At 35.9% G+C, this 16,510-nt stretch overlaps 2 protein-coding genes and 1 long non-coding RNA gene across 3 annotated transcripts; all 3 read right to left on the reverse strand.

Moving 5' to 3' along the window:
* Positions 1-858: 858 nt before the first annotated feature.
* LOC114544177 (arginine and glutamate-rich protein 1-like) lies at positions 859-2,828 on the reverse strand. The gene is made up of 6 exons (XM_028562887.1): positions 2,813-2,828; positions 2,348-2,659; positions 1,966-2,138; positions 1,562-1,626; positions 1,366-1,460; positions 859-1,034 (listed from the first exon to the last, which is right to left on the reverse strand). The coding sequence occupies exons 1-6, from the start codon at positions 2,826-2,828 to the stop codon at positions 919-921; spliced, it is 777 nt and encodes a 258-aa protein (XP_028418688.1). The 3' UTR covers positions 859-918.
* A 35-nt stretch (positions 2,829-2,863) lies between these two features.
* Positions 2,864-3,865, reverse strand: LOC114544181. Its single transcript, XR_003690313.1, has 4 exons — positions 3,719-3,865; positions 3,584-3,643; positions 3,182-3,367; positions 2,864-3,047 (listed from the first exon to the last, which is right to left on the reverse strand). It is a non-coding gene; the product is annotated as an uncharacterized LOC114544181 (long non-coding RNA).
* Positions 3,866-4,857: 992 nt separating this feature from the next.
* Positions 4,858-7,576, reverse strand: LOC114544178. Its single transcript, XM_028562888.1, has 2 exons — positions 7,377-7,576; positions 4,858-6,559 (listed from the first exon to the last, which is right to left on the reverse strand). The coding sequence occupies exon 2, from the start codon at positions 6,540-6,542 to the stop codon at positions 5,739-5,741; it is 804 nt and encodes a 267-aa protein (XP_028418689.1). The 5' UTR covers positions 6,543-6,559; positions 7,377-7,576; the 3' UTR covers positions 4,858-5,738.
* Between the last annotated feature and the right edge of the window lie 8,934 nt (positions 7,577-16,510).

Consider the following 16,510-nt stretch of genomic DNA (forward strand, 5'->3'; position numbering starts at 1 on the left):
TATAACAGACGTAGGATTGACGTTATCACTGGTCGTGCAAACATTAAACGTCGAAAGGCTTTTCTGCAAGGAATACGCGATGCTAAAACATGCTTTTTTGTTTTGTTTTGTACATTCAGTTGCTATCTGCCTTCTGCCATTGAGGTTAGCTTGACGCCAAAAGCAACGTTTAAAGCAATCATTTTAAGTTCTTGGAGTACGACACTCATTTTCTCACTATCAGTTCTTAATTCCATCTTGTTCTATTGGCGCAATAAGTTATTGCGGAAAGAAGCATTACGTTGTCTTCGAATAAAATTTTCACACTGATATTTAAAATACAAAGTAGTATACTCATGTAAGATATTTTGAACGTAGCATTTTAACCTATTCATATTTTCAATGTAATAATATTATGTAATGATATTTGAAATATTGGTGACAACGCGGGTCACATCAGCAAGACGAGTCGAGGTCATTAATTAACCACCAACCCAGCGGGCAAAGTTACGTCGATTCAACGTTGATTCAACGTCGATCTTCGACGTCGATCTGACGTCGAAATAAGGTTGAAAACGCAAATTGGATCAACGTCGTTTTACGACGTCGAAACGACGTCGCAAAACGACGTCGGAAAAAGACGTCATTTCAACGTTGAAACGACCACAATTATCAAAGTTAAAATCACCGTCAATATTTACGACGCGTCCATATAGCTCTGCAGGCTGAGTGGAAACCAGCCTTGAAACATAAGACAGCAGAAAAAGCATCATATTTCGGTGATAAAATTGCTACTTTATTTCATTTTAATATAATAGAATAATGCGTATTACAAAATAATCCAATATACAATAAAAAACAGACATATAAATACTTAAAAAACTATATAATAATTGTTATCGCCAAGTAAATTTTATTTAAGTGTTTTGTTTTCAAAATTTAAGCGGTGTCTTTTCGTCCACCTCCTCCTTGCCTATCTGGCGCGTATTTCAGCAGTTGCTGTACAGCTTGCTTCACCTCCGCTTCTGACGTTTTTTGATTTTTAACCACACATTCTAAGAATAATACGTAGCACAATATTAACGATAAAGTTTCATTATTTGGCAAGCAACATGAAGTTATGCGATATGTTTAAGTAGCGATCGTGCGGGCAAAACAAGTAAAAACAAACACAAAATCATCCAAAACACTTCTTTAGAGAAATAATAAAAATAATTCATGTCATGTTAATTTCTTTTGATAAGCAAGCAAATCAGTAATCACTAATTATTAATATGAAATGAAGTAGATACAACAAAACAGCAAACGTTTACTTGAAAAATTCTTACGAATGCGGTATATATATATTGCAGAAACATACACCACAAAGAGAACAGTTTCACATACCTACAACAGCTTGAAATACTTTGGTAGACCCAAACGCATATTTCGAACCCTTTCCCTTCATGTTCATTGATGCCATAACTTCATTATTCATCAATCTAAAAAATATTGAAAATGTTGAGAACAGAGACTTTCAATCTACATTATACTAGTTAGCAGTGTAGCACACTCTGGGTAGTCATACATCTATGGTTAATACCTGTGCATTACATTGCGGACATTCTCTCTGACGTTCAGTCCTCCGATATCAATGATTCGTGATAACTGAAAAACAATGGTCAATTGGTCAGGCATGTCATGGCTAAACATGTCGAATTGATAACGATTTATTAAAACGCATGACTAATTAGAGAAATAGTATTAATTTTTGGACTCATTTTTACAGTAAGAAGTCGAGTTCTGGCATAGTTAATTTAATACAAATCTTCAATAAGAGAAGTATATTAGGACTATATAAACGACCACAAGAATGGAGGATTGTCAAAGACAAAGATATTTTTCCGTAATTATTGATAAGCTCTTCCATCATTGTTGTCAGTTTTATATTTAGTTAACTACATTGACCAGTCAACAATTCATACACAGGTTTTAGATTATTCTTACCAATACATCTCTGGTGTCTTTATCAGCAAGGCTGCTTTCTAATGCGATCAGTTCCTCCAAGCTCGTTGCCTGATCGATATGAACTGCAGAATTGGCAGGAGAACATCTTTTTCCCACTTGGGCAACCGAGTTACGAATTTCGGTTAATAGCTGCAAAACTCTCCTTTGAAATTCTATGTGTTGAAAAAACAATGCAACAAAACTCAACAACAATGCAACAAAACTCAAACGATTTTCACAGGTGAAGACATGTTCTAGCAGTTTCTAATTTAAATCTCTTCAATGCCCAAAAATGGGGATTATAGTCCATGGAATAGCTATACACGTTTGGCAACTTGGCAAGAGGACTAGGGTGATCATATTTTACAGCATGTGTACTTACTTGCTTCTGATATGGGGAATCCACTGTTACTCCTAGCAACGGTGTTTTCAATACCAAAACTTCGCTCATGCTGTTTTTCTGGGATAGTATTTTCAGCCAAACTTTCCCTTCTTACCCCTGGTGCTGACAGAGAAGGTCTGGACCTTGATCTGGATCTCGTTCTGGATCTTGACCTTGTCGTCGATCGTGATCTCGTTCTGTCATTTCTTTCTGATCGGGAAGTCGATCTAGATCTTGTTTTTGATCGTGATCTAGACTTGGTTTTTGATCGTGATCTTCTTGTTGCATCAGGGAATATTGATGCCAGAATATCTGAAAAGCACAGGAAACAAGCTTTTTAGCAGGCTGCGTAAGAGGCGTTTTGTCCGGGGAATAAGGCTTAAGAATAGTGCTCTAAACTTTAAGACGAAAATATTGATTGTCACGTAAATAAATACCAAGAGCAAACGAAGTAAGTTTTAATGCCTCGGCATACAATCATGACATCATTACTGCTTTACCTGCAGCTCCGAAAGTAATGGTCCATCGTTGGATCTAAGGTATTCTGGGGTCTTTTTCTTTCCAGATAAACTTTGTTCCTCTGACTGAGAAGGTTTGGACCTCGTCCTTGATCTTGTTTTCGATCTCGAACGCATTCTGGGTCTTGACTTTCTTTTGCAGTTCGATGCAGAATGTGTTTTGGATGATGATGAAGAGAAGTCTAAAATTAGTAGAAACAAAGTAGTAGAAATAAGATTTTAAAAGAAAATTTGGTTCTAAAATCAGTAGTATATTAAATGAAGATCTCTAGAGTATCTATTTTTTACAAAAAGTTAAATGCCATGATTAGCTTACGTTTGTTCATTGTGACAAGCTCATTGTGTTGTTTGTTCCGTGGTCTGTTACTGCTATTCGGTTTTTCTCGAAGAGGGCTTCTCGATCTTGACAGTGGTGTTCTTGGAATCATCGACGTGAAATGGATGCTCGAATCGTTCGTTGCTGAAATAAATTTCTTTGGTGGAGGTGGGAAATCTGAAATAGCTGACAAGTAAATAAGCCTCATTAGTATAAGTACAAAGGTGATTATTGAAAGCGATAATCACCTCGCCTTCGGCAAATTATTGTTACTAAAACTAGTAAAAGTTTCATACAAGTGCAACACTACATTATTACGCATACTGTAGAGCGAAAAAAATAGAATATAATAATTAAGGACAAAGTATACTCGATGGATTAGATTTTGACTCTGATACATACAGTTAGCATTTCCACCGTCACTATCAGAATTATTGTCTGACGAATACACGATTTGTTTTCCTGCAAAATACAAGAAAGAATAAGTACGCCAAATACAAAAATACTTATACAAAGATGTATGTTGTAATTGCTAACCTTTTCGACTCTTTTCCTTAGAATTAAATTCTCTTTCCTATATACTTCATGATCCTCATCACCATCACTTACTTCGGCAGTGGTCGTAAAATCGTACCTTTCACAAACTTGTTTTTCATCTGGTTTACAAAAATACAAATTAAATAGAGAACAACTGGAAATACGTGCCTTGAAATGCATATATGCATGACTCTGTTGCTGCAACGTTATTTGTTTGGTTATTATAATACCGCCCACTTGTTTCTTTTTTCATGAAGTAATATCCACATTATCGTCATTAGGAATGGAAATTTAGGAAAATAGTTTATATCAATAATAAAATTACTGACCTGCGGTACATTTATTTTAATAAGTGGAAAGGTTTTCCAGTCTGCACACGGTGTTTGTCTTTCAGCATGAGGTTTAATTACATTCAATCCAGATGGCCATCTTACATTGTTGTTCTGAATCCACACATCTGGAACAACGCCTTCGTGTTGCTTTTTTCCCTCCTGCCAAACAGCTCTTACCCACATTCTTAAAAGAGAAAAAAAATAAGTATATGACCTACTGACTTTTGATTATAGAGACAGACTATTCTGTGTACATGTGCAGTATATGACAAGCTTTAACAGAAAAGAAATGTTTTGACCCGTAAATTGGGAGTCTTTTATCATAAAGCTATACCAACAACATGAACACCTACTTTACATTATAGTTCTGTGGGATCCTAAACCTTAAGGTTTTTTGATATAACAGTATTAAGTCAAACGCAATGTACTTTTTCATCAAAAATAAAAATTTTGCAGTATAGGCCAAGCTGGGGAATCCACTTATATGGCAATTACATAATCACGTGATATGTTATAATTACACGTCTACTGCATTAATTTACCTGGAGTAGGGTTAGGACTATCGGTATCTTTCAACCTCGTGATGCATTGGGAAAATGACAAATCCTGACCGGTATGGAAGGCAAACAGCTTTTGTAGAATTTCGCATTTTTCAACAAGGCGTCTTTTTCCTTTTCGTGACGAGTTATCAATATACACTATGTTAAATAGTTTCGAATCAGCTGGGATATGGAAGAAGCTCTGAGTCGATCGTTCTGATACTACCTCACAGACAAATCTTTCACCCTGATCTCCGCAGTCCAACAAAAACATAAGTGTTGTCCTTCAGCATAAAACAGCTATCCTTCAATTTGGTAGAGATATGAGTGTAGCGCCAATCACATTGGTGTTTTTGCACAGAGTGCTTCAGTTCTGCTAGTCTTTTAACAACCTGGGCAATAGGGGACTTCGAACAAGTCGCTTCAACTGTTGCATAAAGTTCTCGAAGGGAAAGCATGATATTTCATTTAATGAAGAATGGAAATAGTCAACATCATCAGGCAAATGCAGAAGGTTGTGTACATTGTACACCACAAAGGTATCACCATACAGAGATTTGCAGTTACTCACAAAATTAGTTATTAACTCTCTTGCATACTGCAGATACGAGGTTCGCTTGGCAGTATTCATGTCAAGCATTATGGAAATAGCAATAGACAGAGAAAGAAAGTGCTGGTATAGTCTATCTGGTAAAATGCCTCTTAACACAACAGGCCCAGTATAAAGAAGAAACTGGCGAAACTCAGTAGCTTTCCAGCGATCAAGTTCAACCAACGACCTTGGTTGTCTTGCAAATTCACTTGGCATGTTTCCATGTAACAACATCAAGCTCTCGGATATTTGCAGTATATGTCTGGAAGACAGCTTGCAAATTTTTGGCCCATTTTTAAGGAAAGTGAGCAAGCGCCGAGTAACACCTAAACATACAAGGTGCATATAGTCAAGTGGAAACTGCTTAATGCATGAAACACCATGTGAAGCTAGGGAGGAAGCACTTTTTTGGTGGTGATGATAACTAAAATTCGAAAATTCAACATCAGTCCTTGGTGCAAAAACATCATCATCATTAAACACAACTCTGCCATTCCATGACCCCTTAATTTTACACCGCTCACAAGAGAAGTAGCCCGTGTGACCAACTATACCTTTTAAAAAACACTTGCAGGAGCATCACAACAAAAACACCTCAGATTAAAGGCAAGTTGCCTTCCTTCAAAATTTACACCATGAATTTTTAACTTATCAAGCTCTTCGATTAAATCATCAAGATAATCATCCACAGAACTTGGTTTAGAATTACCATAAAAGAGTGCAATAATAAAGACTTCAACCTTATTGAAATAACCTAAAATAGGCCAGAACTGGGAAGTGGAAGATTTAAACAATGGCAGCCCATCCACATTGATCATCAAATCAACTGTGGTGTGCTTTTCTATTAAAGATGCATTTTTCGAAAGAATATCAGTTATGCCAGCTTCAATCCCCAGGTATACATATTGCCCGCCACACTTAGATAAAGTAATTACTTCACGAGGGGTTTGCAAAAGGGTGCGACTGTCTTTCGGAAGGCAAAGTCCCTGCCCTCGAAGAATTTGAAGTAGCTCATTTACAGCAGTACGTTGGCATTTGTTTTTTGTTGCCCAGGTTGCAAGCTTCCCTCTCAATGTTTCTGATGGGAGTGATGGATCATTAGTATTTGGGAGTGAAGGATCATTAGGAGGTAAATTTCCTTCATGCTCATTTTCTGAAAAATCGGTATCAGAGTTTGATTCAGAGCTATATATCAGTTCAGGATTATCTGTATCACTATAATTTGATGACTCATCACTACAACTGTTTTGCAAAAGATCATTTGTATGACTTAAAGATTCAGGATTGTCTTCTTCATTGTCAGACGCTGCAAGAGCAATTGCTTCAGCAGAGAACTTTCTGTAACTACGCCAATAAGCCATATCATAGATTCAAGGTCCTACAATATTCAAAATGGTTGTTTCTATTGTAGAACATACTCCCATTATGTTACATATACTTACACAGTATCTAAAATATACAGGGAAGCATGCCTATAATACCCTTCCACTGTTCAATGGTTAATTCCTGCTGGGCAAGGATAGTACAAGGATGGGGATCTTGAGAAAACCCATTACTACACCAATTTCACATAAACTACAGGCCTGATGCACTCTCAGAGAAGACTATGGAAAAATTGAATTATAAATTAAACAGAAAATATCTCTCATTGATATGTGACTCGACATTATTTGTCCCAATATATATCCAAGGACAATTTCTTATACACACGTATGAAACAACAGTTTACCACTGCTGTATATAAGGGCAAGCAGTTTTAGCAGTTTAGCTTATGGCACAAAGGGTAGGATATAATACAAGTCACTGCCAAATGTCGTATTTCATACAATAAATTTCAGGTGTGTTATTTGTTTACACACAATAAGTTTATACGAAATAACCATAAAAAACACTTAGCATCAAGAAATACTAAGAAGTAACACATTAAATGAAAGGATTCCTAAGATATGGGACGGATTGCAATTTGCGAGACGAAGTGTTGCCGGTAAGCTTTCAATGGATGCCGTTGTCCGCCAACAGTATTTAAATAAGGATATGAAATTATGAATAAGGAAATTTATCCAAGATCACCTTTATTATTTATTAAAACTACAGGTATTCCCGCGCGACCAGTATGGCCTTATAAGATATTTCTTGCGCTATTTTTATTATTTTCTTGGATCGAACAAAACACTATAAACAATAATGACACCAACCTGTTTGTTTGATAATCCAATGATCCAATTCAATTACCACGACACCAATTCAACTACCACGACACCAATTCAATTATCCCCCGAACAAATCAATAAAATATAAACCCTCAGGCCCAAATCACTTATTAAAAAGCACTTGAAAATTGAAATTTGTAAACAGTAAACACGCCGCAACACAAAACGCTTTGATTGAAATTGTTTGTGCCGCTTCCGACTCGCGCCAGGCTTACGCGTGGCCGTGCACCATATAAGGTATTAGATACCAAATAAGTAGATAAAGGGATATTTCTGCTTTGCATAATCTATAAGCCTATAAGTTATAAGGGCACCATAGGCAGCCCAATAGCGATGGTTTTATTTGAAATAAAAGTGCACTAAAATATTGAAAATTAGAACAAAGCTTTCCGTATTTGATTCAATTGAAACATGTATCATTTATTCATGCTAACTAAAATCCTGACATCCTGTGTATTACGCAACGGGCGACTCGCGTGCCTGACAGTGTTCAGGCAATGTAGGCATTATATAGTATATATATTCCTAGGTAGGCAACTTCAATCCCGATATCGACATGGGACACATGCAAACAATCCAAAAATACTTCAATTTATCCCTAAAACTAAGCTAAAATAACAACAGAAATGAAATCTACGATAATTTACCACATCTGGCTATATTTTAATATTGAAAACAAATTATGGAAGCGAGAAAAATGCGAAAAGCTTTTAATATTTTACTCATTTTTTGAATGGGACGATGCTGGACCCGCGCTGTTGACTTTTGAGAACGTTTGAAAATGACGAATACGTAATCTGATTGGCTGTCTGAAAACCGTCAAATTTGCATACCGGGGGGATAGCACTCGGAGTCGGCAGAAAATGCAAGCGCGGGAAAAATCTAATTTTTATGCCAGTCTGAAATTACGGCCCTTTAAAATGTTTTTTATTAAATTATAAAGGTAATTTTGAAGGATATTGTCTGGAGGTGTATTTAATATGTGATTATTACGCAGCGTTTGTAAAAAGCGTAAAAAATGTAGCTCGGTTATAAGAAATATCTCGGACGTAACGTATACAGTAAGTATATTTAGTTTATAAAAACCTTATAATTTGCGTCGTGTTGCCTATGGTCTGCTTTCAAAACAAAATGATATACCTTTAAATATCTCGCGATGAACAGGCAACAATTTAAACTACAAAGCTACAATATGGGAAGGAGAAGACCAACGACAAAGTATACTGTCTCAACTCTGATTTTATATTGGTAAGTAATTTTTAGTAATGTTATATAAACATTTTGCAGTTAGATATTTAAGAAATACAATCCATAATTGTTTGGTTAAAAAGTACTTTCCTATCAGGGCTAACGTATATAAAGAAACATAATAAAATTATAGCATAATTGTCTAATAACACATTTGGGTTGAATTACTCAGATACAGTCCCTTATATGGCTTAAAATACTTTCTCACCAGGAATTATACGCATATAAAAAAAGCAAGTCTTCCTTTTTACGATTACCACACTCATGGGAAAGGGAAAGCTTAAAAATCTATACTTTTACCAATAACATAACGGCAGTAAATCTATGCTATTGCTATACACAGTAGAACATGAATTGTATAGGTGTATTAAACTTGAACTGTATTAAAAAAACTCACCAATAGACATATTACGACTTCTTTAAACGCTCTCAACCAAACTCTCTTTAGTCTTTTCTTTGCCAGCTACATCATGTTTATAAGAGTCCATGCGTATTAATGTTGATTTCACGACCATACATTTAATATTATGCAGGATAGTTGACGTGCGGCTTTTCACAAAGGGACCGAAAACAAAATCTTTGCTAAGTACTCGTCCAGAAAAACGCCATTTGAGTTGATCCATCAATTTTCTACCAATAGAATATTGCTAAAGGTTTCAGATGACACACAAGTAGGCAATTTCGTCAAGCAGGCAATCCATGAATCTGCAATAAATAAGGAAATCGAAAAAAGAACGGCTGAAAACCACATGAGCAATCGTCGATAAAAACATGAATAAACAAGATCGTAATGCCGAAGAAAACTAAATTTTTTTGTTCATTCATACCTTGCCAGCATTCTGTAGTTTTTTTCATAATTTGAGCCCCAGATCACTACGAAAAATGCATGAAAGCACGATTTTCGCTCATCGAACACTTTGCTGTTTGCCAAAACGTGTCTGTAATTTGATGGCGAAAACGGTCTGACCGGTTATATTCAAGTCAAATGACGTAACAAGTGCTGGGGAGGGTCACGTGCCAGAATGTTATAGTATACAGTTAATACAGCTAGAATGTTATATATATATAATACACAAACGCGACCTTGTTGGAAGGTTATCGAAATAATTGAAATACTTATAACTGTTTATTAAGTTTGCATGCATCCAATTTAACAAAATACACACATTATACTGATTATAGGAATAACTGGTGTCATGCATGAAAAATCAAAATATATAGTTCACACCCCTCACTTAGTCTTAGTTCATCTTAGTTGTTGTAGTTTATGTGAAATGATGAAAGTTTCTAAGTAGAGCTCTTTTTAGGATGCTTGGCAATTATGAGTACTGCGAAGGTTCTCAATATCCGTTAGAATGATTCATTCTGACATATCCAACGCTAATTTTAATGTCAATCCAAGACGGTGGGAGTAGTTATTAAAGATATTTGGAAAGAGAAGGTTAAAAGAATCACCTCAAACAGTTCGGGTCCTTCGCGATACATGCACTTACGAAAGCGTGAAATAATAATTCTGACACCGTTGTGATCACCAAATTTGACGAAGAGATATACAACGAATCGAAGCACTAGTATCAACGAGGAATGAAGATTGGGTGGTTGACAGAAAGTGTTTGGAAGAAGATGTTTTACTTTTGAGAAGGTGTTTGAAGAACAACGACATTAGCGTTGAGGGTCAGCGTTTGACCTCGGAAATAGCAATTACGTATCTCCACAGTCCATCACATTGAGCACTTGTGGTAAGGTTTTCCCCTTAAGGTTGTCGAGCACACAGATGAAATTACCGTGTCCTTTTCACAATCGAAATGCTCTCCGTCTGGTTGAAATGCTCCAAGACATGTTTTAGGTAAAGCTATATCCAATGGTGATTTTGATTCCATGGTTGTGCCAGTTTCGGGATCAAAGGTTGTTACAACTTCGTCGTCCATCAGGAAACGAGGACCGATTGTTTCTCTCTCGTGCTCTCTAATTACCTGCCAGACAAACGTCTTGTTTAAACTGTCAGTACGTTTATACATTGTTTCGCCGGAGAAATAACAAGAGGAAATGTAAAAGCAACGCACAAATTCCACATAACAAGTGCAATACTCGCTACCTGGAGAGAGAAGGGCTTCAAATGAAGATCACCAGCGAAAGGAAAAGGAGAAAAATGATTACGAGAGAAACGAGAAGGAAGGATGACGAGTTAATTCGGTTAAAAAACGAGAATGACAACGCAGACCTTGTGAAAATATTCCAATCTGTTGCTGATAAGAATGCTGTCCACCAGATATGGAGCATTGTTGGAAACAACAAGTAGAAACTTGCTGCTAAGTCGCTTGCAGAACTTGCTGCTGCTCGTTTCCTTCGTACATCATTTTTTCTCCTTTTCCTTTCGCTGGTGATCTTCATTTGAAGCCCTTCTCTCTCCAGGTAGCGAGTATTGCACTTGTTTATGTGGAATTTGTGCGTTGCTTTTACATTTCCTCTTGTTATTTCTCCGGCGAAACAATGTATAAACGTACTGACAGTTTAAACAGACGTTTGATTCTGGCAGGTAATTAGAGAGCACGAGAGAGAAACAAGTCGGTCCTCGTTTCCTGATGACGACGAAGTTGTAACAACCTTTGATCCCGAAACTGGCACAACCATGGAATCAAAATCACCATTGGATATAGCTTACCTAAACATGTCTTGGAGCATTCAACCAGACGGAGAGCATTTTCGATTGTGAAAAGTGACACGGTAATTTCATCTGTGTGCTCGACAACCTTAAGGGGAACAACCTTACCACAAGTGCTCAATGTGATGGACTGTGGAGATAACGTAATTGCTATTTCCGAGGTCAAACGCTGACCTCAACGCTAATGTCGTTGTTCTTCAAACACCTTCTCAAAAGTAAAACATCTTCTTCCAAACACTTTCTGTCAACCACCCAATCTTCATTCCTCGTTGATACTAGTGCTTCGATTCGTTGTATAATATCTTCGTCAAATTTGGTGATCACAACGGTGTCAGAATTTATTATTTCACGCTTTCGTAAGTGCATGTATCGCGAAGGACCCGAACTGTTTGAGGTGATTCTTTTTAACCTTCTCTTTCCAAATATCTTTAATAACTACTCCCACCGTCTTTGGATTGACATTAAAATTAGCGTTGGATATGTCAGAATGAATCATTTCTAACGGATATTGAGAACCTTCGCAGTACTCATAATTGCCAAGCATCCTAAAAAGAGCTCTACTTAGAACTTTCATCATTTCACATAAACTACAACAACTAAGATGAACTAAGACTAAGTGAGGGGTGTGAACTATATATTTGATTTTCATGCATGACACCAGTTTATTCCTATAATCAGTATAATGTGTGTATTTTGTTAAAATTGGATGCATGCAAACTTAATAAACAGTTATAAGTATTTCAATTATTTCGATAACCTTCCAACAAGGTCGCGTTTGTGTATTATATATATTATAACATTCTAGCTGTATTAACTGTATACTATAACATTCTGGCACGTGACCCTCCCCCAGCACTTGTTACGTCATTTGACTTGAATATAACCGGTCAGACCGGTTTTCGCCATCAAAATTACAGACACGTTTTTGGCAAACAGCAAAGTGTTCGATGAGCGAAAAATCGTGCATTTTCATGCATTTTTCGTAGTGATCTGGGCTCAAATTATGAAAAAAAACTACAGGAATGCTGGCAAGGTATGAATGAACAAAAATTTAGTTTTCTTCGGCATTACGATCTTGTTTATTCATGTTTTTATCGACGATTGCTCATGTGGTTTTTCAGCCGTTCTTTTTTCGATTTCCTTATTTATTGCAGATTCATGGATTGCCTGCTTGACGAAATTGCCTACTTGTGTGTCATCTGAAACCTTTAGCAATATTCTATTGGTAGAAAATTGATGGATCAACTCAAATGGCGTTTTCTGGACGAGTACTTTAGCAAAGATTTTTGTTTTCGGTCCCTTTGTGAAAAGCCGCACGTCAACTATTCCTGCATAATATTAAATGTATGGTCGTGAAATCAACATTAATACGCATGGACTCTTATAAACATGATGTATGCTGGCAAAGAAAAGACTAAAAGAGTTTGGTTGAGAGCGTTTAAAGAAGTCGTAATATGTCTATTGGTGAGTTTTTTTAATACAGTTCAAGTTTAATACACCTATACAATCATGATTCTACTGTGTATAGCAATAGCATAGATTTACTGCCGTTATGTTTTGGTAAAAGTATAGATTTTTAAGCTTTCCCTTTCCCATGAGTGTGGTAATCGTAAAAAGGAAGACTTGCTTTTTTATATGCGTATAATTCCTGGTGAGAAAGTATTTTAAGCCATATAAGGGACTGTATCTGAGTAATTCAACCCAAATTGTGTTTATTAGACAATTATGCTATAATTTTATTATGTTCTTATATACGTTAGCCCTGATAGGAAAGTACTTTTTAACCAAACAATTATGGATTGTATTCTTCTAAATATCTAACTGCAAATATGTTTATATAACATTACATAAAAATTACTTACCAAATATAAAATCAGAGTTGAGACAGTATACTTTGTCGTTGGTCTTCTCCTTCCCCATAATTGTAGCTTGTAGTTTAAATTGTTGCCTGTTCATCGCGAGATATTTAAAGGTATATAATTTTGTTTTGAAAGCAAGACCATAGGCAACACGACGCAAATTATAGGTTTTTATAAACTAATATACTTACTGTATACGTACGTCCGAGATATTTCTTATAACCGAGCTACATTTTTTACGCTTTTTTACAAACGCTGCGTAAATAATCACATATTAAATACACCTCCAGACAATATCCTTCAAAATTACCTTTATAATTTAATAAAAAACATTTTTAAAGGGGCCGTAATTTCAGACTGGCATAAAAATTAGATTTTTCCCGCGCTTGCATTTTCTTGCCGACTCCGAGTGCTATCCCCCCGGTATGCAAATTTGACGGTTTTCAGACAGCCAATCAGATTACGTATTCGTCATTTTCAAACGTTCTCAAAAGTCAACAGCGCGGGTCCAGCATCGTCCCATTCAAAAAATGAGTAAAATATTAAAAGCTTTTCGCATTTTTCTCGCTTCCATAATTTGTTTTCAATATTAAAAATATAGCAGTATGTGGTAAAATTATCGTAGATTTCATTTCTGTTGTTATTTTAGCTTAGTTTTAGGGATAAATTGAAGTATTTTTGGATTGTTTGCATGTGTCCATGTCGATATCGGGATTGAAGTTGCCTACCTTAGGATATATATATACTATAAATGCCTACATTGCCTGAACACTGTCAGGCACGCGAGTCGCCCGTTGCGTAATACACAGGATGTCAGGATTTTAGTTAGCATGAATAAATGATACATGTTTCAATTGAATCAAAATACGGAAAGCTTTGTTCTAATTTTCAATATTTTAGTGCACTTTTATTTCAAATAAAACCATCGCTATTGGGCTGCCTATGGTATGTTGTGAAACACAGAATCAGATCTTAGTAATAAGACAAAAATCTTATATGTTAAAAAATATTTTTGTATATACACCAAAATATGTGGTATAATTTCGGTATGTAATCACTAATCAGTCAGGCTTAAAAATAAGCATTACTTTCCATAAAATGGAGCTACGTGATTAGCTAAAATGAATATTTCAGCTGTCTGATTAGGGGTGGAATTTAAAATTTAAAAAGCAAAAATAAATGCGAAAATGAAAGTTAAATCGATATTGTTAGTAATAAAACATTTGCAAAGGGTTTCTGGTAAAACGAACTTTCTTTGGGTTTCTGAAAATGTGTACCACACGACTAATAGAAATTTCAAATTATTTTCAATTGCATAAGTTTTGCTGTATTGTCCTGTGCAGTGAAATACGAGACCCGGATAATATTCATCGTACTTCGAAACAAAAATGCAGCCACACAATTCAGGAAAGAAATTAGCCTTGGATTTTACATTAAAAATTAGAAATGCCGGAATACGCTAGTCAACGGCTTATTTTTTAAAAGCTTATTACCATTTTAGTAAACTAACACAGCAAATATACAAAATGTACCGGATATTACAAAATGAAACAAATATAAACATATTATTGTGAAACTTATTATGGTGAAAATGTTCGCGGAAGTACTTTGTACTCGCCCAAACACGGGATCGAAAATATCGTTTTTTGGTGAATGAATGGCAGCGCAGTAGCGAATTGTTTATTTGAACTAATAATGTAATGCACTATGACATTGAAAATTTGAACAAATCCCAACTTTGAAAATGCAATAGGCAACTATGCTTCGCGATCACTGACGTCACTGAACTAGCAACGTAACTGGACTATTTACTTTTTCTTTCAACAATATTTATTGGGGTTCCTATGGTCGAACGGACACAGAAAAGACATTTTGCCGAACAGACCATTTGCCGAAAATTGCGATACTTTCATTGTGAACACCCACGTTGTTTGTCAAATGCTTGGGTCATTAACGGTCATTGGCGGTGCATAACCATAACGAAAATTTGTTTGTGTAGCGGATGACTCATCTCTTTGGAATGTGTTTTTTAACCTATATAAAGGCAACAATTGAAGCACATTTTATTCTAGTATCATGGAATACATTCAAACTTCGCGGGGAAATCGCAACTGCTTTTCGAAGGTTATGTCTATGTTTTGGATAAGAAAAAAGAAGAATCGGCTTACTGGAGGTGCGAGAGACGTAAAGATTCTTTGGATGGATTGAGCAATGCTCAGAATTGATGTCTTGAATTTCTGGTCATGCCCAGTGCACGGCAGGCCACGGGTGGTCACATGGGTGGAACAATGTTTGGTTTATTTTATATTACATGATGTATCACAGAAGGCGATAGATCATGTGATTTATCTATTAATAACTTACAAAATCAATATAAATAGATATAAATAAATTTGGCAAATCCACAGAAAATGGCAGCATATATTTATAATGGAAAATACTTGAACACTGATTGGCAATTACTAAAACCAACAATAAATTAACTCCTACCATTTTCTGAAGATTTGGCTATTCTCAAAAGATCAACTGGAACTTCTAAATGCAACCATTATTAAACTTTCACCAACAGAGCATTTTTACAAAACATCTTGAATACTTAGGTTGTATTCAGAACATAAACCAAACATCTGAAGTTTTGTTTCTTTCGAGACAAAACAATCAATACATCTCTGTTTATTGCAACTGTGTGCTCGTAATCCTCCTCAATATCTTCAACACCTACTTCCTGTATGTGTCGTCCTGTTTGATTGTCATAGAAACCAACAACACCCTCTCCTTGCTTTGTAAGTTAAGGTAAAGAACCACCAGCAGATCAGCTCATAATCATAGTCAAAATCTTGAACAATCTCCATCTCCAGATATTTCAGGTCACCCTTAAACAAATTCTTAATTTTTCGCCCAGATTTAGTTTGGACAATGGTGGACGTTTTGGTTTCTGGGAGAAGTTGAGGGTAAACTGCTCTTCTGCTTTGACTGCTGAGTTTCTGTCAGAGGAGTTTAAACGCCTTAACTTTATACATCTAAATTAAAACACAATATATAGTCAGGGATGGATCCAAATTTTGTAGAGGGAGAGGTGCAGACCAGTTTGCAAGCATATAGGTTGGGTACAAATGCCAGCTATTCAAAGATATTAGAATGTATACTTATTCAAAAAATTACAAAAATGGGACCATAATGTGCTACACACAGATTATCAAAGAAAACTTAAACTTCCAAATACCCTAAAACCTACAACTTGGTTGACACCCAAATTTGTACCCCTCCTTCACTCCCTGGACCAGAGGGGGTGTTCAGCACCTTACACCCACCCAGTAAATCGATTCATTAATATTATTATAATTTCTAAT

Source organism: Dendronephthya gigantea, unplaced genomic scaffold, assembly GCF_004324835.1.
Source record: "Dendronephthya gigantea isolate DGI-Jeju-01 unplaced genomic scaffold, DenGig_1.0 000677F, whole genome shotgun sequence".
In the NCBI taxonomy this organism is placed as follows: domain Eukaryota; kingdom Metazoa; phylum Cnidaria; class Anthozoa; order Malacalcyonacea; family Nephtheidae; genus Dendronephthya; species Dendronephthya gigantea.